Source organism: Mytilus californianus, unplaced genomic scaffold, assembly GCF_021869535.1.
Source record: "Mytilus californianus isolate M0D057914Y unplaced genomic scaffold, xbMytCali1.0.p SCAF_1, whole genome shotgun sequence".
Classification (NCBI taxonomy): Eukaryota; Metazoa; Mollusca; class Bivalvia; order Mytilida; family Mytilidae; genus Mytilus; species Mytilus californianus.
This window is the reverse complement of record NW_026262581.1, coordinates 58,168,436-58,191,814: the sequence shown is the minus strand read 5'-3', so window position 1 is coordinate 58,191,814 and position 23,379 is coordinate 58,168,436. Positions and strand designations below refer to the sequence as shown.

Below are 23,379 nucleotides of genomic sequence, written 5' to 3'. Positions count from 1 at the left end.
TGGTAAGTTTTTATTGGTGGAGGAAGCCGGAGAGAACCACCGACCTTCAGTAGGAATTCAATAGTAGGCAGCTGGTGTCCATACAATATGTCAAACCCAATATCACCCAGTCCCAGAGTCCAGTAGTGAATAAATTTAACAGAGACTGTCAAAAAAGTGCAGTCAGCACTAAGTTCCTTAAAGGCTAAATAAAGACATTAAGACAAATAAAGGAATGACTAAAAACAACCACCGACAAGCATGACTAGGTTCCTCTGATTTAGCTACATACAAATGTATACATGTAGATTGAAAATACATGTATATGTATACTGTACTCCCCTTTGCCTTTGATGTCCTGTTCTCAGTTCATAAATTCCAACAGTAATATACATGTACATGATATACACTGTATACACGTAGTTACAGAAAGAGGAAGACCTCCCATACCTCCAATAAACATGGCCACTATTTTTTGGCAGAAAAGTAGAAAGTTTGAGAAATATTTATTTAAAATCTAACATGTAAGAATAGAAATGATGAAACTTAAGTGAAATGATTTATACATATGTAAGTTCAAGATCCCTATTTGGAATTATAATTTTCAACCTGATGCATGGTATCACATGCTGTCCTGCTCTTCATACTATAGTTTTCAAAATTGAATGTTGTGAAAATAAAAATCCTGTGTCCTTTCTTTATTCCAATACATACATTTTTAGATCAGTGTTCTCCAAAGGTAATGTTATGCTACATGTATATTGCTTGAATGTGGTGCTATCTGAAATGATTTTCTTATAGACATGATAGATATACATGTAAAGCTATAATTGAAATAACATCTTATCTTGTTATTAGAAATCATATTTCTAAATGAAGATGGTATTTCAATATTCCCTGTGGGGAGAATATTGTGGTGTGTTATCTTTCCTACAAGTACATCATGTACAAAAATATACATGTCTAAAACATTTATTTTCATTTCATAATTTCAGCATCAGTTGCCATGGGAAGTAGTGCATCTGCAGAAGATGGCTCAAGTAGGCCAAGTACTGTCCAAAAGGTCACTGTGAAACCAGTGACCAACAATAACGTGAAACAAACTACAATGAATTCTAAAACCACACCAGCTGCAACTCCTAGGACAGCTGCGTCAACACCACGTAAAAAAGAATTCCAAGAAGTTGAGATGAAAAGTAATAATAAACCTAAAGAAACCACTAAACCAAGCAATAATACATCTAGTCGTCCCAGTCAGCAACAGACCAGTCGAAGACCAGAGGATAGTGCGGCTGCGGCAAGTGGGGGTGGAGGATCAAGAGGTAAAGGGCCACAGCAACAGGTTGGTATGCTTTCTGACATAAAAACATGAAGCAAATTCTTGCTAGAACTATACTTGTATTGCTTTTTGTTTGGTTAAATTGACATTGCTATGTTTAGATACATGTACATGTCCATGTGTAGTAACTTTAAGGTTAGGTTTTAGACATGAAGTAGATACTTAATAGCAATCAATATTTGTTAATTTGGTTCATTTTAGATGTCAGAATAATAATACAATATGTATGCAGATGAAAAAAAATTATTCCCTTGCTGTAATATCTCTGTACTATAATATTGTAATTAAATAAATTATATTTAATTGATTGTAAATACTGATATTTTGGATTAAAAATCATTTTCTATCAAATTTTTACCAACATGAAAGGAATTTATTCATTAGCTCAGTACCAGTACATGCATGATTTTAAGATTTATTTAAATGTTTCTTGTTTACATATTATTGCATTTGTGTGCTACTTTTTAATATATTTTTATACAGTACACCAGTAAAAGTTCATATTTGTTCATACCTTGAAAGAAAAAAAAAGTATTTTGAAGAGAAACTATAAGATTACTTTTTAAAATCATAAAACAATAAATAAAAACATGCTTGAATGATAAATAAGTCCTGTAAAGTCTGTTTACAGAATATTGCTGTAAAATTATGGTGTAAAACACATTGAAATGACACTATTAATAAAACACGCATGTTTTAATGTAGTTGTTACAAACATTTTAAATAATTGCTTTATTATTAAAAAAAAAACTAAAAAAAACCCCACTGATACTGCTATTCATACATGTAATTACATTGTTAAAAGAAACATTTATCATTGTTTCCCAGAAAAGAATAAAGCAAGAGTTTATTTTCAAACTTCCTCATGTATCTGTCAAATATAGTTTAAAGATAATCCCTTAAATCGAATTTTGTGAGACCTAAGTCCTGTGCTTTTATAAAAAAAAAGTCATAATGTGAAATTTAACTTGAACAGCTTTTATTAACGCATTTAAACAATGCAGGCCTTTAGTTTAGAATTTCTTTCCTCAAGTGACTGATTGACTGAGTGACTCCTGTTGTACATAATAAAGGCCAAACTTCTGTATGCTTTATCCCAGTTTTCGTAACTTAATTAGGGAGCTACCATTTGATTTTTATGGGGGGGCTAGGATGAACAATTTTGTCCTGCATTTTTTTTTAGTTGAAATCTCTGTCCTGCCTTTTTATTTTTCACTCTATTCGGTCCTGCATTTTTTTTTATTAGTTTATCCTGACTTTTTTTACATAAATTGTCATCCTGCCTTTTTTTTTACTCAAAACTCCTGTCCTGCCTATTTTTTTCAAATTTCATCCTAGCCCCCCCCCCCCCCCATAAAAATCAAATGGTAGCTCCCTTAGGAGATGATTATTCAATATACTCTTCAAAAAAAAAAAATCAGGCTGTTGGTTTTCTCTTTTTAGTGGTTTCACATTTTGCCACACCAGTGCCTTTTATAGCTGGTGTGTAGTCTGGGTTTTGATCATGGTTAATTGCTGTACAGTGCTTCATAGTTATTTATATTCTCATCCTTTGATCTCTTGTGGAAAGTTGTCTCATGGGCCATCATACCACATCTCCTTATTTTTCTAAACATTCTTTAAAATGACCTTTTTATGATTATTTTTATACCCTCCTCACTGCCACTAAGCTGTCAGGCAATTTAGTGTTACCCATATCCTTCATTTTGTTCTTCATTTCATCTGTTTCTCCACCAATTAAAAAAAGGCTACCATGATGCAGCCAAGTGATCATGGCAGCCAAGTGTGCTGAAAGTGGCATGAATCACTTAAGATCATAACAAAACAATGGTAAAATCCAACAGTTGTCTATAATTTTTTGTATACCTAAAGATTAAGCTGATTATGTTTTATAAGTGTATTATGGCGGGTTACAGATCAAGTATGTGTTCTGTTTCTGATGAACTTTTTTTACAGAATACTGGCCATGGACAGACAATTTCATGAAAATTGTACTTGGCGTTATTTTTTGTTATGAATGTAAATATAGCAGGTCAAGTTAGTGTTCTGTTCAAGATGACCTACATTTCACTGGTTCCTTCTACAGGCGGGTTTATAAACCATGTTTAATTTAAAAAGAATCTAATTTCAGATCTAATTATAAAATATTTGTTTAAAATTAGGACATAATCCTCTGTAAGCTGCTTAGAATCTTGTATGGCATAAATTAGTATATGTGTCCCTTAAAAAACATGTAACCTAAATGTACAAAAACAAAAATGCGTGTAGTCATGTTTTGATATTTATTTGCAATTCATTGTTTTAAAAAGTAAGCAAAGGCTGATCAATAATCAAATGGTTTATGTCACTTTAAAAAGAAAATGAAAATAATCCTTGGTCCAATAAGTTTGTAAAAAACCAAACTAATCTCTTTGTTCTGTCAAAAGATCCCTTTACAATTAATCAATAACACCAAACAATGCAGGTACGTTTATTTTTGAACTTTTGATTTAAAGAAAAGATACTTTAATTTTTTTGTATTTAAATAGATAGTTTTTATATTATTCCTTGCCGCTCTTTACATTTTGATTTTAATCGATTTTGGCATTATAAATCTGCAGCATAGTAAATATATATTGGAAAGTGCTTCCTCGTTGCACAGTTTTGTGATATACGGTTGAGATGTTTTAATGGAATTGTTTGGTGTCCAGATTTATAAACAAAATGGCTAAAGATAGAATATCTGTGGAATTTTATATAATAGACTTGGGAGAAGACAACCTTGAATTTTGCTTATTAGATGTTAAAGTCTTCCTTAGTTTCACTTAAATAAATTTTTATAACTTTTTCTTTATCTCACAAAAAACAGGACCCAGATTTTCAAGATTTTGCATATTTTTTAATATTTGAGAAAAAGAAAATGAAAATTACTAACTCCTAAAATTAACTTAGATTTAAAAAATGTTGAACAGTATATTTTCAATTAAAAATTCAAATATTGAAATTTTACGATTTATTTCTTTTACAAAAGTCCAATATTTCTGACTTATTTACAATTGTTATAAAGGGAAAGAGTCACTTGATCACATCTCATATAACTTTTTATGATCAAGATGTACTCCTGTAAAACTAGGGCCAAATATTTCACATGGCATTATCTGGAAAAAAAAGAGAAGAAAACGTATTGAGTCTGTCTTATTATAATATTTGCAAAAGATAAGTAACTTTAATGTCACCCACTTTTATTTTATTGTATGGGAGAATTAAGACATTGTAAATCTCATGATCATTTGATATAAGTAGTTGTTTTCAGTGCAGAAAAATTACCAGTGTTTAACCTGAAGGTTATTTTTTTTAAAGTCTAAAGGTTCCATATTTAATAATAATGATTGATATTTAAAGTATTTTTATTGTAACTTGACTTAGTTGTTCATAGAAAGTTTTTAAATCATGAAAAGTTGTTTTTTTTCCATCAAATAAAAAGAGTTATACCACACTGGGGTTGCAAAGTTTATAATACAATTCTATGAATGATTAAAGAACATAATAATTATTATATAAATTTAAAGCCTGTGTTACAGTAACAAAGATTGATAGCTATTGAAAAGAAATCAACTTTATGTTGAATGGAACTCTCAAATTGGTCACTTATGAAAAGTTAATCTCTATAGTTTAAAGAATTTGTAATGAAGGATAATAAAAAAAATATTGAAAAATTAATAGTCTGGCACTTATGCTTAAAAATTCTTGTTTTAAAAAAAAAGGAAAAAGACTCTTTTTCAGAGATTGTTTCACTCTAAAACCTTTTCTCAAATGCACTGCGTTTAATAAATATGTGGCAAGATTGGTTTTCTTATGTGTTGAAATTTGTCAAACAGGGACAACATGTAGACATAGAAATTATTATTTTGATAATTATAAAAATGAGAAAAATCTATTTTAGCATAACAGATCTGCAGTTGATGAGGTACATGTAGTTGGTACACTGCATGATAATTTATTGGAAGTAAAAGATTCATCTTCAGTAACTGAAATCACACCTATAGATAGCAAGACTTGATTCGCATTAAACATTTAAGAATAGAATTTTGTCTTAAATTTTAAAAAGAGTTAAAATTGATTTTTAAACTTAGTATTAGGTAAAAAAGGTAACATTAAGTTGAAATATTCAATGAAAACAGTGCTAAGAATTGAAAAGAAAAATAATTATAATATAAACTTTAGTAGAATATTCAACATGATATTCATTTTGCCATCTATAGGCATTGTCCAAACGATAGTTACTGTATGAGAGTCTATTAATGCATGTACTGTTACACTATTCATTATGTTCCTATTAAATTGTGGCATGTTATTATCAATTTTATAAGTATTAAAAGTTGATGTCAGTATTTTTTTATAAAGATCTGATGCAATTTTAAAATATTGTACGTATTTGTAACTATATTGCAAGTTGAATTTTATAATTACAATCTTTGTCTTAGTAGTTCATATTGAATTAATGATAATTATCAATGACCCTTTGGTATACTGTGGGTTCATTATTAAGTCTCCCAAATAAAGTTTTTCGACTTATTGTTTTTGCTCAGTTATTATTACTATAATTAGTGGGAGACCAATTTTCATGGATTTCGTGGGTATAGGTGAACCACAATTTTAAATGTTCCACAAAATACAGATGTTCTATAGTCTTGAATGGAGACTTTGCCGAAACCAAAATCAAATATCCATGAAAAGACATTTTTCACTCAATGTATGAAAATTGGTACCCAGGAAAAACTAACGAATCCACAGTAATTCAAACTCAATTAAAGTCTTTTCTACATATTTTATTTCTACACAATATTTTTTGCATGTTTTTATATTATATGATTGATGTTTGTATGAAAATGTTCAACAATTCTTATGTGTACTTACTACCGGTACTTTGTTGTATTTACACTTTCTGTTATCCTTCTTTCTTTCATTCATTGATAAAGGATTTTTATTGATAAACGAAAAGGCAGTTGAATAAACACAACAAGATATATATTGATGTTAAACTTCTAGGCATAAACATATTATTTTAATTTTAAATGTGTGTATTTATTTTAATTTTGTAGAAAGTGGTAAAGGATTTATTTTGGTATACTCGTATTGTTCTATGTTAGTGATAGCTTTAGTCTTTGCAGTAAACAATGCTACAAAACTTCCTTCTTCATTGTAAAATATCGTTTTTTTTGTTTGCTGTTACAAAAATAACGTAGAAGCTAGTCTTACCAAAATCCTTTTAATTTAATACACCTTATTTGCTCATTTTGTTTTAAAGATGACTTTGCCATTACTTTGCATCTGTTGTAAAAGACACTGGTAGTATGAATATGTTTCTCAAATTCAACAGTTTTTCACACAACTCTTTGTCTGACAAACACCAAAAATAGTGCAAGTCTACCATTTTGTTTGTCAGTTCTTCACTGGCTTAAATTCAAATGAACAGACTTTTGGCTTGAATGGAACTGCTGGCCATCATTTTATGGTACTGTCATTCAATTAAAACTATGAAAAAAAAAATATTAAAAGTATGATTTGTAACTGAAAATGTCTAAACTCAGTTTAACTGCAAACACCATGGAGAACGATTTCAATTAACAGGAAAAGGCTTATAATGGAATATGTTTTCATCTATAATTGTGCATTTATTGATATTTTACAAAAGCAGATATATTTCACTTAATATGTTTTAACAACCTGAGGGCAATTTCTAGAATGTCGCTTATTAAGATTGATGTCATATTTTAAATATATTTTTATGAATTTTAGTAAATAAGCAAATAAACTTAAGTGGTACACTGGAATCCTTAATGAATATAGGTCAAATTATAGAATCTCAGACAATGCAAAGGTTATAGTGGTATTTAAGATACTAAATCTATTAGAGGTGCACTGGAATAGTGATTATCAACCAAATTATTTGTAAATGCCATTCAATGTGGATCTTTAAAACTAACTTTATTTTGAAGAAAATTGGTAATTTTAAAAATCGATGTAAAAGAGGTGTACTGGGGATTTGCAGGCATCGATTTTATATGTGGTCAGTTTGAATACAGCCATTGAAGATGAAAGTCTCAATTCAAAAATTTTTTAATTCAGTTTTAGTGATAGCAGTTATTTAGAAAATAAATCTAAAAGTAAAACTGCGGAAAAATTTATCATAATAAATGATAAGAAAATAACTATTCCGCAAGTAATGATGAGCAAATACAACCTTCTCAGGTGAAACGAAGTGCTAATTTAATTTAGAATAGTTCTAACATGCTAGTTAAAAAAAAATTCTGCTGTAGAGAGCCTAAAATCCAACCAAAGTGCTTATGATTAACTTTTTATATCATTAAATTATTTGCCCTTGGAAGTATATCAGTACACTTGCCAGGCTTGTTCATGTTCATATTTGTAATAATGTTTTACAAGTTTACACATCACTGATTAAATTTGAATTTGTTTCAAATTTACAGTATATGCATCAAAAGCATATACAATTTATATGGAAATTAGTATTTTTGTAATACCTTTTACATGTCTTTGATCTCACTCTTTAATTCTTAAATATTTATTTGTATATACATGTTTTTTTAATGATATGAAATTGCAAGATGAGTTTTGTAACATAATCGATACAGCAATTTAACATCGTTAAGGAGTTCGATTCAAAAGTTATTGAATAAAAAAACTTATACCACAAATTTATGAAACCATGTGGAATTAACATGTTATTCAATGTTTAGGTTCACTGACTGTTAAAAAGTTGAGGGAGACAAGACTTAGTCATTACTTGTCCACCATTTATATATAGTATAAGACTAGATAATTTTTGGCATCTTTCAATGAGGGAAAAACAATTTGTATAGAGCTAGCATATAAATGGACCTTATAAGTTAACCATTGTCCCTTGACCTTGACCTTTTATTCACAGTTTGACAATGTTTGGTTAACTTATTTTTATGACTTTTTGTCCATCTGACATATGTCATATGACCATAACCCATGTTCAGGCTCCAGTAGTCTATTGTTTAAATTGTCATAGATTAGGCTGCTGGTTTTTTCCTATGAAATGTTTCAAAATATGTCATGTCTGTCCTTCTGTAGCTGACTATACCTGTTGGTTTTACTCATTGTTAAATGCCTTACAGTGACCTATAATTGTTTAAATTCACATTATTTTGACCCTGTTGGATATTTGTCTCATTCATGGCAATCATACCTCATCACCCATGGAGATAATTTGACCTTGTCCCCTCAGCCTCAGCCATTTTAGGTAATATGAATTTATTTTAAGGATTCAAGTCATGTTTATCTGGTAGTTGTAATTTGACATTTACCTCTGCTCACCTTGTCAATTGGCCTTCAAAACAATTGTACTATATTGTCTATAAAAACTGATTTAAGTACATTTGTAGTACAAAAATTTAGTGCAAATTTAGTTTGTTTTCCCTTGAAAGTGATTTTTTCCATTCAAGATTACAGGATAAAGAAATAATCAGAAAATGGCATCCTTCTATTTTCATTGTTTCCTTTAAATGTTTTGTAGTATTCGTCTGTAAGTATATACAAAGGTGGATTGGGAAGATTTGTGCATTATATAGATATATGTCAGTAGTTAGATATGGTCACAGAATACAATGGTCACAGAACACAACCTTGATATGCAATACAAATCACAATTGATATCAATTTTTAATATCTATCTGATTGTTGTCAATTTAATTGGTTTATTATTATGAGTTAACTATGCAGAAATTATAACCTTAGCTTTTGAATGACCTTCACATTTGATTAGTCACACCCAGTTTTGTAAAGATCTATCAAACCCCGGTAGCTGGTAGCTGTCAGTACAATTGAATGAGAATTATCAGTTGATTTATTATTAAGTAAATGAATGACATTGCCTGTTGTGTCTGTTGTTTATCATATCTGTTGTGTTTAAATATTCTTAGAAATTAATTAAAAATATGAAAAAAACAATTATGAACACAATTCGTAGACAACATTTTTAACAGTTACCCTTTCTGAGTACATATATTCAAAGGGATCAATATTAAAAAAATTGTTTTTTTCTCTTGGCATCCTCAATAAAAAAAGTCCTGCTTTAATGACCCCCGCAACGCCTTATGGGGGGGGGCATAGAAACACAGGGTGTCTGTCCGTCCGGTTTTATGTCATGTGTACAATTCTTGCCAGATTTTTATAAAACTTATATTATTGGTTGATATCAGCAATGCCTCAGACATTTTCGAAAATCAGTGCTGATCAATTATTTTTAAATGAGTTATGTCCCTTGGAAATATCACTTATATGGGAAAAAAAATTGTTAGTGCTCTCATGTGTACAGTTCTTGCAAGATTTTTATGAAACTTATATCATAGATTAATATCAGCAATACCTTGGACTAGTTCGAAAATTAGTGCTGATCATTATTTTTAAAAGAGTTGGAAATATTATTTATATGGAAAATTTCATTGTTAGCGCTCTCATGTGTACAATTTTTGACAGATCATTATCAAATTTATATCAAAGGTTCATATAGGCGATGTCTCATATAAGTTCGAAAATCAGTGCCAATCAAATATTTTCAAATGCCCTTTGGTACTATTTATTTGATGGAAAATTGCATTTTAACTTTAAGCGCTCTCATGTGTACAATTTTTGCAAAATTTATATCAAAGGTTTGTATAAGCAATGTCTGAGACAAATTTGAAAATCAGTGCCAATCAGATATTTTGGAAATATTAATTATGTTGGAAATTGCGTTGTATTCGCTCTCAAGCCTTCATTTCTGTATTCTGTATTTTCATTACCCTTGGACATGTTGGATAGATAGAATATGTGCAACTCAGGGGACATTGGCACTCTGTTCTTTTATTTTTTTACATTAGATTTGCTTAAGCACATAAATACAATTTCTGAGATAAAAGGGAATGTTCACAGCATAATTACTAATTACTGTGTTTAACACATTATTTTGTCTAGCACATTGCTGTAATCACAATCAGTTTAGATATACACAAACTAAACTTTGTAGACATGATGTGGTGGTATCATACTGCACCCAGCCTTACCTTTTATTTGGGGATATCTGTATACAGACAAATGATTTGAATCTACAATTTTCCTTAGACCTAACCCAAAAAAGTCTCATGAACTTTTGCAGTTGCTTTATATCTGTTATGCAATTGTTTAGTCCTTATCTTACCATAATTTAAGTTAATCTTCTCCAAAACTACTGAATAGGATAAACCAAAAATATTATGAATTTATTTTTATTATACAGCCACTCCTAGTGTGGATATTGCATTCACCTTGTCCATCTGTTGGTCCATTACAATTATTCCCATCACACTTTTCTCAAGTACAACTGAATAGAGTTCACTTCATATTTTGGTTCATCTACATGTAGTAGAGTTGAACAAGTTTTGTATTTAGGTCATATATAGATAAATTTAATTTGAATTATGTGGACCATTTGTTAGAACAGGATAGCTATAAATATTAATGTCACAGTAGAACATTTCTCCAGCAAATGCATTAAGCCTCTTCTTTGCCTTTATGGAAGAAAACAGTTTGTCATAAAATCAAATAGGCTAGTAACCTAGAACCCATGACCCTTTCTTTTAAGATTAAAATTCTGTCCTAACTTGTTCAGGGTCAGAAATATAGAAATACAAAAATATGAAATTGAAAATTCATGACAGAGAAGAAAGATGACGTATTTATCTCTGATTTGAATTTGTAATAATTAAATTAATTTCATACATGAAAAATTATCAATTTGACTTTCAAATCCATGAATAAAAACGTACGCGTACTGAAAAGGAAATTCCAGTTCTTAGTTGATCTCTCAGGGTGTGAATAAATTACATTTTTACTTACCACAAATATACATTAAAATTTGAATACTTTGTATGATGAAGATTATTATATACTTAAATGTCATTCAAGTGATACAATATAAGTTAACTTGGTTTTTGAGGTTTTAGAAAAAACCTGTACAAGTTATTTTAGTACATGAATACTGGCATAATTGTACATCAGACCTGGCTGTGTTTGTTTATTAATGATTTGAAGTTCAAATCAAGGTTAACCATTTCAATTTTTGGTATACCAAGCAACTAAGCTTATTTCAGTGCTATAGTATTCTTAAAAATACCTATGGTCTTTTGAACAGTTTTACAGAAAACAGACCTGATCTACATTTTCATTTTGAGAATACATGGGTTAGGGGATGCAAGAAATCACTTGAAGTTAAATACATATGGCATTTTCTACTGATGTAACTTGCTCTAACAAATGTACTTGATAAGCCACAAAAAAATAAAATGGAAATTGTTAGAACATATTTGAGAATTCTATTTTCTGGAATTATTGAAATTGTTTCTCATGATCCAGGCACGACTGGAATATCCTAATAAATTTTTAAATTCCATTAATATTTGATTTTTTGCAAAGTAGAGAAAGGTAAAGTATGCCTAAAACCTTATTGAAAAATTGTTTTTTTCTTAGGAAAGTTAATTTAACCATTGTATTTACAATTAAGTAATCAAGTTTGTGAATTTTTAACTCCAGAGATGAACAGGTCACATTTTTTAACCAGAAACTGTAAAATTGTTTTAATTCTGGACAAAACTTAAATTAGATTAGAATTTGGTATGGCATAAGAAGATAAAACTAATGGCATATGTAGTGTATATGTTTTCACAATGTTTTGTTTGTGATAAAAAAAGTGAAAAAAGAAAGGAATTTTGTATCAAAATCTTCATTTTCAAAGAAAAATATGTTGTACTATTCCTGTATTATAATCATTGTGTCATCTGACAGTATCCCTCTGTTGCTAGCGATACATACGGGTCACATTTTTCAACTATCAATGCTAAAAGTCAAAAATTGTACTTATGAAGAATGCTAATTACTTAAAATGACAAGATTACATTGCTAATTTTCTTAATTTATAATTCAAATATTTATATATATACAAGTAAGGCAAGTAATTTAAGGCAGCTAGGCCATAAGGTCAAAGGTATTCTAGTTCTCATAAAAACATGATAAAGTAGACCTATGATACATGGCATGTTATTGCACCTCACGAACTTAAGAAATCAATGTCATAATACAATTTAAAAAACCCTAAGATAAATAAATGTATTGTGTTTGATCACTTCTATAAATTGCATGCATTAGTTTTTAAAGAGTCAGTTACTGGATAGTTTTTAAATCATATTTATCTCTGGTGTTCATCACAATCTTTAAGGATTTATATTAAGATATCTCCTGCATTTTGACACCTTTATCGGTGGAGTCTTGCCCACCCCAGATTTTAAGTACATGTACTAGACTGTAGAGAATACAAAATTAAATTTAAAAAATTAGTATTTTAGGGGATGAAGAGAAATGTACATATAATACTTTTTGAAAATTGTACGATTTTTTTTTACTATAAACAGCCAAAGTATTGGAAAAGTTCATATTTCTAGTACTGGTGATTTAAGTTCAAATTTTCTTTGGTTTTCAAATTTCTGCACTCTATTGACATCTTTATGAAGTTTAGATGCTCCATCAAATTTCCAGAGTTTATTTACCAAAAATATGCTGTCTAACAATGAAGTTGACAGTAACAAGTGTCAGCTTGTAACCAACCATACAATTTTATCAACATTCTTAATGGGATGGCCTGTACCTAGGGTTAATGTATGGACAATTCAATAGTGTGGTACCCTGGTCCACAATAAACTATTTACCTTTGTTCACTTGTATACCTTTACTATACATGTATTTATTTACTCACAAAGATTATCGGCAGTAAGATTTATTTTGCAGAAAAAAAGTGACATAATACAATTTAACAGGTCTTGCATAATTAAATTGCAGGGTACTTTAATTCCACTAAAGTTTTTAATGTGTCCATAAATGGATTTAAACACAAGCATTCATATTTGGTAATCTGATAAGGCCACTAGAAGGTTTTGGGATTATTATTAAGTAAACGGTATAAAACTAAAGATCAGTAATGTGACAACCTTGTCTCTTATTTAAATTAAAGACTCGTTATTCATTCTCTTCAAGGCAAATTATTTATTCTTTTCACTTGCATTCAGATCTTTGTTGGTAATATGTGTCAAACATTTAAGTATGTACTTTTGCATTAGTCATGAGAATGTTTTAAATATTTTGACAGCATAATAATACAATAATTTAGAGCAAAATCTCAAGAATGGTTTATGTAAAGAACTTAATGTTTCAAAATTAAAAATTATGGTTAATTTCATAATGTACAATTTAAAAAAAAATCCCAAAAGCTTTGACTAAAGTCAACATTTATATGAATATAACAAAGAGTGTGTATAAGTCAAACTATATTTAATAACACTGACTGCAAAGGCTAATGTTTTTTTCAGTGTCTCAAATTCAGATCAAATTGATGTCTAATAGGTTTTCTTACTCCTATTTTTGCATATTTTTCAAAGGAGTAGGCCCGAAAAGACCCCTTTTTGGCCCCAAAATATAGCATTTATACAAATTTGTTAAAAATGTACACTTTTAGCTATTTATTGGAAAGTATAATACTTTTGTTACATAAACATAGGCTGTTTTTGACAATACAATGCACATACATCAGGTACTAGCATCATTAATTGACATGCAAAATTAGGCTACTGAAATTTTTACAATTCTAGCATTTGTGCTAATTTTTAAACGGTTTTTGTCTATAATGGAAGTGGCCTCACTTGTGTTCAGTCTTAATATTTAAATATATGTTGTATTTGATGATGATACATGCCATATACAAAGGTTGAGACTGAACATGAATGTGGCCACTTAAATTTTAGATAAAAACTATCTGAAAAGTGAAGTTAAGGCATATTTGATACATTTTTCATATATAAGGTTGAATTTGAGTGTTTTTAGGACCAAATCAGTTCAAATCTTTTATATAAAAAATGTCCATTGAAGATACATAAACCAAAAAAAATAGGTTTAAACATGTATCACTGGAGGACTTATAAAAGATAACGAACTTGAAATCTAAAATCGCTGAACTGAAGTGATGAAAGACTGTTGGGTAACAGGGTTGCATGTATTTGCAATTTGCAGAGGGAAATTAGCACATGCAATTTATCACTTAAAAGTTTTTCTAGCATAGTCTAACGCCAGTAGCTGCTTCGTGCTTTCGTGTAGTTAATAATTTACGTTGGGTGTCAGATGATTACTGAAACTGATGGGTAATCACTTTACCTTAATTGAGTAGTTCTAAATTATTCATAAGGTGATGAGAGTAGTTTGTTTGTTAAACAAAAAAATATACAAAACGTGACATGCAGACATTTCTATTAGAAAATACATGAACAGGTTTGCATGCAGTCATATATTTGTATTCAAATATTGTCTCAAGTTTTTAGTTTACCCATGCACACTTGTAATAAAGTAAATAGATTAATTGATTTTCAGTTCATTTATTTTATCAGTTAACTGTTTTGATTGTTGCCAAATGCTATTTTTGTGATTATATTGTAAAAGGAATTCTAAGTAACAAAAATAGGAAGTTGTAATTTGAAGAGATTGTGTTATATTTGCAAACAAAAAAAAACATCACGCATGAAATGAACCTAGTAATGACAAAATCTATGGCTGTTTAATCATTTTATGATTGTTAGATATAATATTTTCAAACACCAGGAAGTTAAGAGAAGGAAATTTTGTGTTATTATTTTCAGCCTGCAATTTTATATCGACTTGCTTCTTGGAAAAAATTGGATGGAAAATTAAATTCCATGCATGTGAGGGAATATTAAATTTCACGCTGAGCTGTGATATTTTTACATTTTATTTAAGAGTAATTTTTCTATGAAATCACTTTATCAATTGTTTTCAGAAAGATGCTTAAAGATATAGATTTTTGATATCTCATGTAGCAATTTTACAAGTTAAAAGATAAAAATGGCATTGAATACAAAATCAATCAAAAATATGCACTATGATCCGTGTCCATGGGGTCACTGTCAAAATGGTGTTAAAATGAAAGTTAAGTAACCATTATTAAATCTTAACCAGAGTACTATCTGTATATTCTACTAAGAACAAAATCATTACATACATTTACATTTTATTTGATCTCTGGTTAGTCCAAGATTGCTTTGATGTCTGAGGGCCCTTTTTAGGACTTGCTTGGGCCCCGGCAGTCATACATCAAAGAAACCTTGGACCTATCTCTAATCTCTCCGACTTCTTCCAAGACAATACAATTTCTATAAATGATATTGGTGTATATTTTTAGAGCCAAGAAGACATAGTATTTGAGACATTTTACCATAGAAGTGGCAGGGAGTTCCAATGCATGTATTTAAATGGTATGAGATTCTACCTGGATGATTGGGGATCTAAGGTAAGCTTATGAAGAGTGCACACGCTGAAATGTCTCGCCTACTATACTGACCGTTGATTTTTTGTTGATAGTCCTAAATATAAAGTTTTAATACAAGTATCATATTAACATTTATGATCCATGAAAACGAGGTCAAGGTCAGATAAACCAAGCAGTAAATACATGTACACCTTTCATACAATCATTCCATACACCGAATATAGATGACCTATTGCTTATAGTATAAAAGAAATAGACCAAACCATGGAAATTTTATATTGACCAATGAACCATAGATTGAGGTCAAGGTCAGATGAACCCTGCCAGTCAGACATGTACACCTTAAAATCATTCCATGCATCAAATATAGTTGACCTATTGCTTATAGTATCTAAGAAACAAAGTAAACCAGGAAAACTGAACATTGACTAATGAACCATGAAAATGAGGTGGAGGTCAGATGATACCTGCCAGACAGACATATACACCTTACAATCATTCCATACACCAAATATAGTTGACCTATGGCTTAAAGTTTAAGAAAAACAGACCAAAACACAAAAACTTAACATTGAGCAATGAACCGTGAAAATGAGTTCAAGGTCAAATAAAAACTACCAGACTGACATGTACATCGTAAAATATTTCCATACACCAATACACTTATAGTTTCTAAGATACAGACTTAACCAAGAAAACTAAACTAAACATTGACTAATGAACCATGAAAATGAGGTCAAGGTCAGATGAACCATGCCAGGCAGACATGTACAGCTTGCAATCCTTCCATACAACAAATATAGTTGACCTATTGCTTATAATAATAGAAAAACAGACCAAAACACAAAAACTTTACATTGAGCAATGAATCATGAAAATGAGGTCAAGGTCAAATAAAACCTGCCAGACTGACATGTACTTCGTTAAATATTTCCATACACCAAATATAGTTGACCTATTGCATACAGTATTAGAAAAACAGACCAAAACACAAAAACCAAACTTTTACCACTGAACCATGAAAATGAGGTCAAGGTCAGATGACACCTGCCAGTTGGACATGTACACCTTACAATCATTACATACACCAAATATAGTAGACCTATTGCTTATAGTATCTGAGATATTGACTTGACCACCAAAACTTAACCTTGTTCACTGATCCATGAAATGAGGTCGAGGTCAAGTTAAAACTGTCCTACAGGCATGAGGACCTTGCAAGGTATGCACATACCAAATATAGTTATCCTATTACTCATAATAAGAGAGAAATTAACATTACAAAAAATCTTTACTTTTTTTCAAGTAGTCACTGAACCATGAAAATGAGGTCAAGGACAATGGACATATGACAGACAGAAACTTCATATCATAAGGCATCTATATACAAAGTATGAAGCATCCAGGTCTTCTACCTTCTGAAATATTAAGCTTTTAAGAAGTTAGTTAACACCGCCGCCGGATCACTATCCCTATGTCGAGCTTTCTGCGACAGAAGTCGCAGGCTTGATAAAAATTAGGCCACTGAAATTTAGGAGAGTTTGTTTATCTTATCGTTGATGTCATATTGAATCCCTTATATTTCATTGGCATTATAAGAAATTTATTGATCAACAAAATAAAAACAATAGATCAAGGATTTGCATATCACTATACAAATCCTTGAATAGATTAACTGAGAGTAGAAATGCAAATATTTAAACCTTTTTTCTCTTTTATTTTTAAATTGATCAGATTTCTATTCTGTATGTTTTCTTGTGTTTAGTAAAATTCCTGTTTTCTTTTTTCAATTTTATATCTTTTTTTAAGTCTTTATATAAAGATATCTAGTTCTAACTTGAAATTGTGCCTTTTTACCTCACATAAATGAATATATAATAGGACTAAGATCTAATGACTTCTTTTTCTTAAGACTTTAAATCAAACCTTTGTTTTATGTTATTGAAATTTTCTGTCTTATTTTTGCCCTTGAAAAAAATTTGCAACTTACTTTTTTTTTTTACTCTTTATAACATTTAAAAAAAAAGTAATGTTTATCAGATGTCCACTCTTACAAAGCCAATGGATTGATATTTCTTACCAACCAAGTAGATAAATTACATTGAACAAGGAATTATTTGAACCTGGAATAATTTTGAATTCTGGAAAATTTGTCAGAAATGTTTGATGAAAACTACCCCAACTAAAAGAGGTTAGCCATATGCATGCTGAAGAGGGTTAGTTAGTTCATACTGATATATCAGTGAAAGTATCCTGAACCTTAGCAATGCACCCATGGCTAACCCTCTAAATTTGGGTTAGTTTTCATCATAAATTTCTTATCAATTTTCCGGAATTCAAAATCATTCCAGTTTCAAATAATTCCTTGTTATTATGACATTCACATCATGAATCATTCTGAGTTAAACTATGCAGTTTTAGGAAGTAGGTCACATCAATCTAACCAGAAAGATAATAAAGCGATTCCCATCTCTAGCTTTATAAGTATGGACATATTGCAAATGTGGAATTCAATTGAAAATTTTGAATAATAAAGTAAAAATATAAAATCACTTCAATGAAAAAAATACTGAACTTTTCCTCAAAATTAAACTCAAAATTAAAAAATCAATATACACAGTTCTGACAACATCCAACAATTTAAAAGTTATATTTTTATGAATGATTTGTGGTGTCAAATAAAAAGGAGGTCATGGTTTTATATTGGATAAGTAAATATCATCAAATTGTAAGAAGATGTAAGAAAATATTCTTTTGTAAACAGTATGTAACTATATAAATTTGTTGAAACCACAAAATAGTTATGTCAATAATGATACTGTCGCCAGTTGTTCTATTTGACGGCTACTGTACGATGTGTGTAAGGAAGTTGTAGTAACAATGCTTAATCTATGTTTGTGTACAGACAAGGATTTATTTGAGGTTATTTCTGAATGTAAATATCTACAAAAATAAAACTTCAAGGCTATTTTACATATTTACACTATAATTTTGGTCAAATTTAGAAACAGGATGTGTCTAAAGTAATTTATACCTTGTATGTTCTTATGTCCTTGGTAATGATTTAAATATCTGTATCACATTTATTTGATTTCAATGAAACAGGATTTTTGATAATGCATAAAAAGTATAACAGAAATTACAGAAAAAATTGGTCAGTACATGTACAACAGACCACATTAACTACTAACTGCTGACTCCTTTGTATAAAATACATGTACATTGTACTAACTAAGTCAATTAACAATGAAATTCACTTGGTCCACATTACCTGACTTAATATAGGCACAAAATGTGCTACAAATCATACCTCATCTCCTTATTTTTTAAAGTCTACATTATAGGTAATTTGTGTTATCTGCAATTTATCTTACAATTAAAAGAAACTACAGATGATCAGGGTTTTTAGTCCATATGACTTTTCATTTTCTGTAAAGGAAGTTTGGGACTTTTGGTTGATGTAGGTTTCACCAAACAGATCTCCTGTTGAAAGCTAGACTAAAGCATCACATGGCTAACATGCACATTGAGTTGGGTTTGCCTTAGAAAGAAGAAATTCTATTCACCGCTAGTGAAGAAATTGTTTAAAAGTGATATTGGAATGCTTATGATAGCTAAACAAAAATATATAGAGAACCCATTACTATTCAAAGCTAAGTTCATCGATAGGTGAATGTAATAATTTAGCAGAAATTTAATGAAGTAGGACCAATTTATTTTCTTTTGAAAAGTTTTTTTAAAGTTATAATGAAGTACTTCCGATGATAAATATGTAAAACACATTAGTAAATGGATATGTCTGTCATATTTTGTTTTTTTCATAATAATATGTCTTTAGATTTTTTAACTTCTATGATGAATAGATACTGATTTATTACATGAAAATAATTTCTGTAGTTTCATTGCCCACTTTTAAATTATATCATTTAATATTAATTTTGACACTTTTAATACTTGTGTAATCAAAAGATTTATTTACATGGTTCAAATCAATGCAATGTATGATGTAAAACTGAAAAAGTAGACCAGGAATTCTTCAAATTATAGGTGAAATGTTTAGTTTGCTATTTTTTAAGCCAATCCTTGTGGTTTTAAAATGTATGGTCAATATTTTATATTTGTATGTTCATTAAATTATTCCACAAAAAGAGTACTGAAGTAAAAGGAGAAAATAGAAATAAGTAAATTGAAAATGTGTGATTTTTTTTTTAAGTAATTGTTACATGTCTGTATCTGAGAAAAAAATTCCGAAGTGAACAAAATATGAAATAGACTCTATAATGATTGTTTTTAGTTTTGGAAAAGATAGTGTCTGGTTGTCTGGGCATGGGGTAATTAAAAGCATTCATATTATTTTGTGATTATCTTTCGGTAAACTCCAGATAACTATTTTTAAAATAATGTTTCTGATTCATTGACATGTACATGACATCTCCTTGTGTTTAAACTTAGAGGCCTATAAATTAAAGAATATTCCTATCAAGTATAGTCTCAATATTAATCATCATTTTCAATTACTGTGGAATCATTATTTTTGGTGGGATATCAATGTTATTGGTATTCTTGGGTATTGGTAAACCATGAATTTAAATGTTCCAACGAAGTACAAATCTTCAATAGGCATGCATTCAAACTTTGGCAAAACCATGAATTCAAATATCCACAATAGTACAAGCTTTTCTAAATTCATGAAAAATTGGTACCCACGATAATAAATGACTCCACAAGAGTTAAACTTTACAAGGAGACTTAGGGGAAGTTATTCAACTTCATGTTGCATCAAAACTGAAAGGTCCCTTAAATATGTGTTTTGCGAGCAGAAAATTCATCGCTCAAATCACTTAGTTCAAAAAAAAAAAAATTTATTTGAATTATGTTTCTTCTTATAAATGAATCTGCAAAGACAGGATTGTTCATGTTTTTTCACTGCATTTTTGGGGAATATACATTCATTCCTTTAAGAAGTTAAAGGTCAGCTCAGATTTTCATTTAAAAGTTATTATCTTTTCATGTGAACAAAAACAGATTAAGTCCATTTACTGAATAACCCTTTATTTCAACTTTCCATGTCCTTCTGATAGTCAGAATAAAGAGGAAATCATCCAGAGAGTTGTTTGTATGAGAACAATTCAGCCATGAACAACGTGCCAATGTTGTCATAAGAAATGAACAGTGCAATAATAGTCCTAAGTTAATTAACTAAGTACATTTTAAAAGAATATATCTTAATGGTTATTGATCATAGAGTAGTCTGATTTTGAACCTCGAAAGATTTCATATTTGTTTTTGTTAGCATGTTGCTTGTCAACCGAACGTGAAAAATTGTAGAGACTAAGCACGACTCATTGATTAATAAATTATTTTAAAAGATCAATACATATCTCTTGTTTGTAAGGCCAAAGTTTCCTCTAATATTGTTTAATAAGTTACTGGACAACAGTAATGTGTGATAACTTATTTAAATTTTCCTGTTGAAATGAAACTTCAAGTGTGATTTTTAATCTTTGATGATAAATGTTAAATGACTATTAGATAGTTTTAGTTAGATTAGTCAATGAAAAATTGGTAGTCAAATGCTTGAATGTAGCAAACTTAACTTTTATTACCATTTACAAACTTGTTTCAATTGTTTTCTTAAGGATTGGGCAGTAAGGATCATAAAAATTCAATTTTTATTGATTTTCAATCCTGTTATTTCAATAATTTGAAAGACATAAAAATACGATTTTTGAATTCCATCTGCAAAATTTAAAGATGTGGGGGATGCCATAATGAGCCAGAGGAATCAATCAAAGGACATAAAAACATTTATGGTCAACATCAAGCCCTCGACAATAGACAAATGTCTCTACAAAATTTCAATCTTTGAATCTCCAAGAGTTTAGAAAAGTTATAAATTAATTTAACAGAGACTACCTAAAGATCTAGCTAGCTGCCATCAATGCCAAATTCCATAAAGGGCGAAAAGATATGACTAGAGACAATTATTGGTGGGCTTCCTGACAGACACATCAGTATGTTGCAGGGTAAACTTGTTTTTTGGCCCTTTATTCCTAATATGTGAAAAGGGAAAATCTTGAAATTTAACCCTTTCATTTTTTTGTCGGTATAAACACTAAAATGTTTACGTTTTACAGTACATGTACATACTAAATGAAAGCATATGTCATTGGTATAACACGTTGTTACCAGGCATAGTCTGCCACTCAGAAAACCTTGAAAAAAGGTCTACTTGAATGATAGCATCTGCCCAAATGTTAAAGAACATTTTATGAATGACTTTAAAATTTAGTGAACTAGGTCATGGTTGTATCTTTAAACCAAAGAATGTTGATATTGTTTAAATTTTAAAAAGATGTAAGTAAATACACTATTGTAAATATGATATTGAATATCTAAGGTCATTGTGTCTATATACCTGTATCAAAAGGTAGCTGTCAGATCATACTCTAATTCTGGGCTTAGTTATTTTATTACAATTTTTTAAAGTGACTGAAAATGTAAAGTTTTTTATTTGTGTCCAAGGTAAAGAGAATTACTATGCATTTGATGATATTATCAATACTGTAAATTCAGAAATTACTGCATGCATTTATCATTGTGGTTTTGGAAGAATGAACAAAAATGCAAGATTATTTATTGCGATTTCATGAAAAACTGAATACATATATATGTATCAGATATCAGAATGCGAGTTCTTATTATTGCATTACTAATGCAGTTGCATTATTTTCATTAATAAAAACCTCACAAAAATTTCTAAATTTACAGTATACAGTAGCTAGGTCAGTTATGATAGATATAAGAAGATTTGTATGACTGCCAATGAGACAACTCTCCATCAAAGTCACAATTTGTAAAAGTAAACCATTATAGGTCAAAGTACGGCCTTCAACACGGAGCCTTGGCTCACACCGAACAGCAAGCTATAAAGGGCCCCAAAAATAACTAGTGTAAAACCATTCAAACAGGAAAACCAACAGTGTCTATTTTGATACGTTTATGACTTCATAGAGATATCACAATTGACATTTTTGCACTGAAATGTCCAGATTCTGTCTTGATCATATAATTCTATTCATTTAATAGGAAAATTATTCAAAATATTGAAAGGGCTGTAAATATTTCTGTTTTTGCAATTGCAGGGACCGATAAATGGCCTTTATCATCCTTCAAATGTGCAAGATTTTATTTTTGTGTGGTTGGGTTTCTGTTTCATTGAAAAGTCCTTTAAATCATATAGACTTTGATTGCATATGTGTAAGAACTTAATTCATTTAAACCTGTGGTCTAAAGGTAGCGATGTTTAGTACAAAAGGTCATAGGTTAAATACCCAGCTTTGTCAAACAGAAGTCTTTGCATTTGACATTTAATTTTGCTGTATCATCACTAAATATGCAGCATTTAGTAGAGAAAACAAAATTGAAACAGCAAAAGTTGTCCAAAATAAGAAAAATTAACTTATTCTTTGAAAATCCCATGAGACTTTTACAAATCTATTTGTGATTGATTTTGTAGTGAAATTGAATCAGTAAAACCTATACCGCTATAGACCTGAAGCATGATAAGTATAATTTTAAAATGAAATAGAAAATTACAACAAAGCAGTGACAATATTTCCTAGGACTTGCTATGGATACCCAACATGATATTCTAAAGATACTGAATAATCTATAAGGATTAAAGGAATACCTA

At 29.7% G+C, this 23,379-nt stretch overlaps 1 protein-coding gene across 1 annotated transcript in view; it reads left to right on the top strand.

The window, feature by feature from the left end:
- The first annotated feature begins 971 nt into the window (after positions 1–971).
- LOC127722162 (kinesin-like protein KIFC3) overlaps positions 972–23,379 on the top strand; it is a 43,931-nt gene continuing 21,523 nt past the window's right edge. Inside the window, exons 1-2 of the mRNA XM_052229035.1 lie at positions 972–1,321; positions 15,597–15,704. Coding sequence (XP_052084995.1) covers positions 986–1,321; positions 15,597–15,704 — 444 coding nt within the window. The 5' untranslated portion in view covers positions 972–985. The remainder of the gene's footprint in view (positions 1,322–15,596; positions 15,705–23,379) is intronic.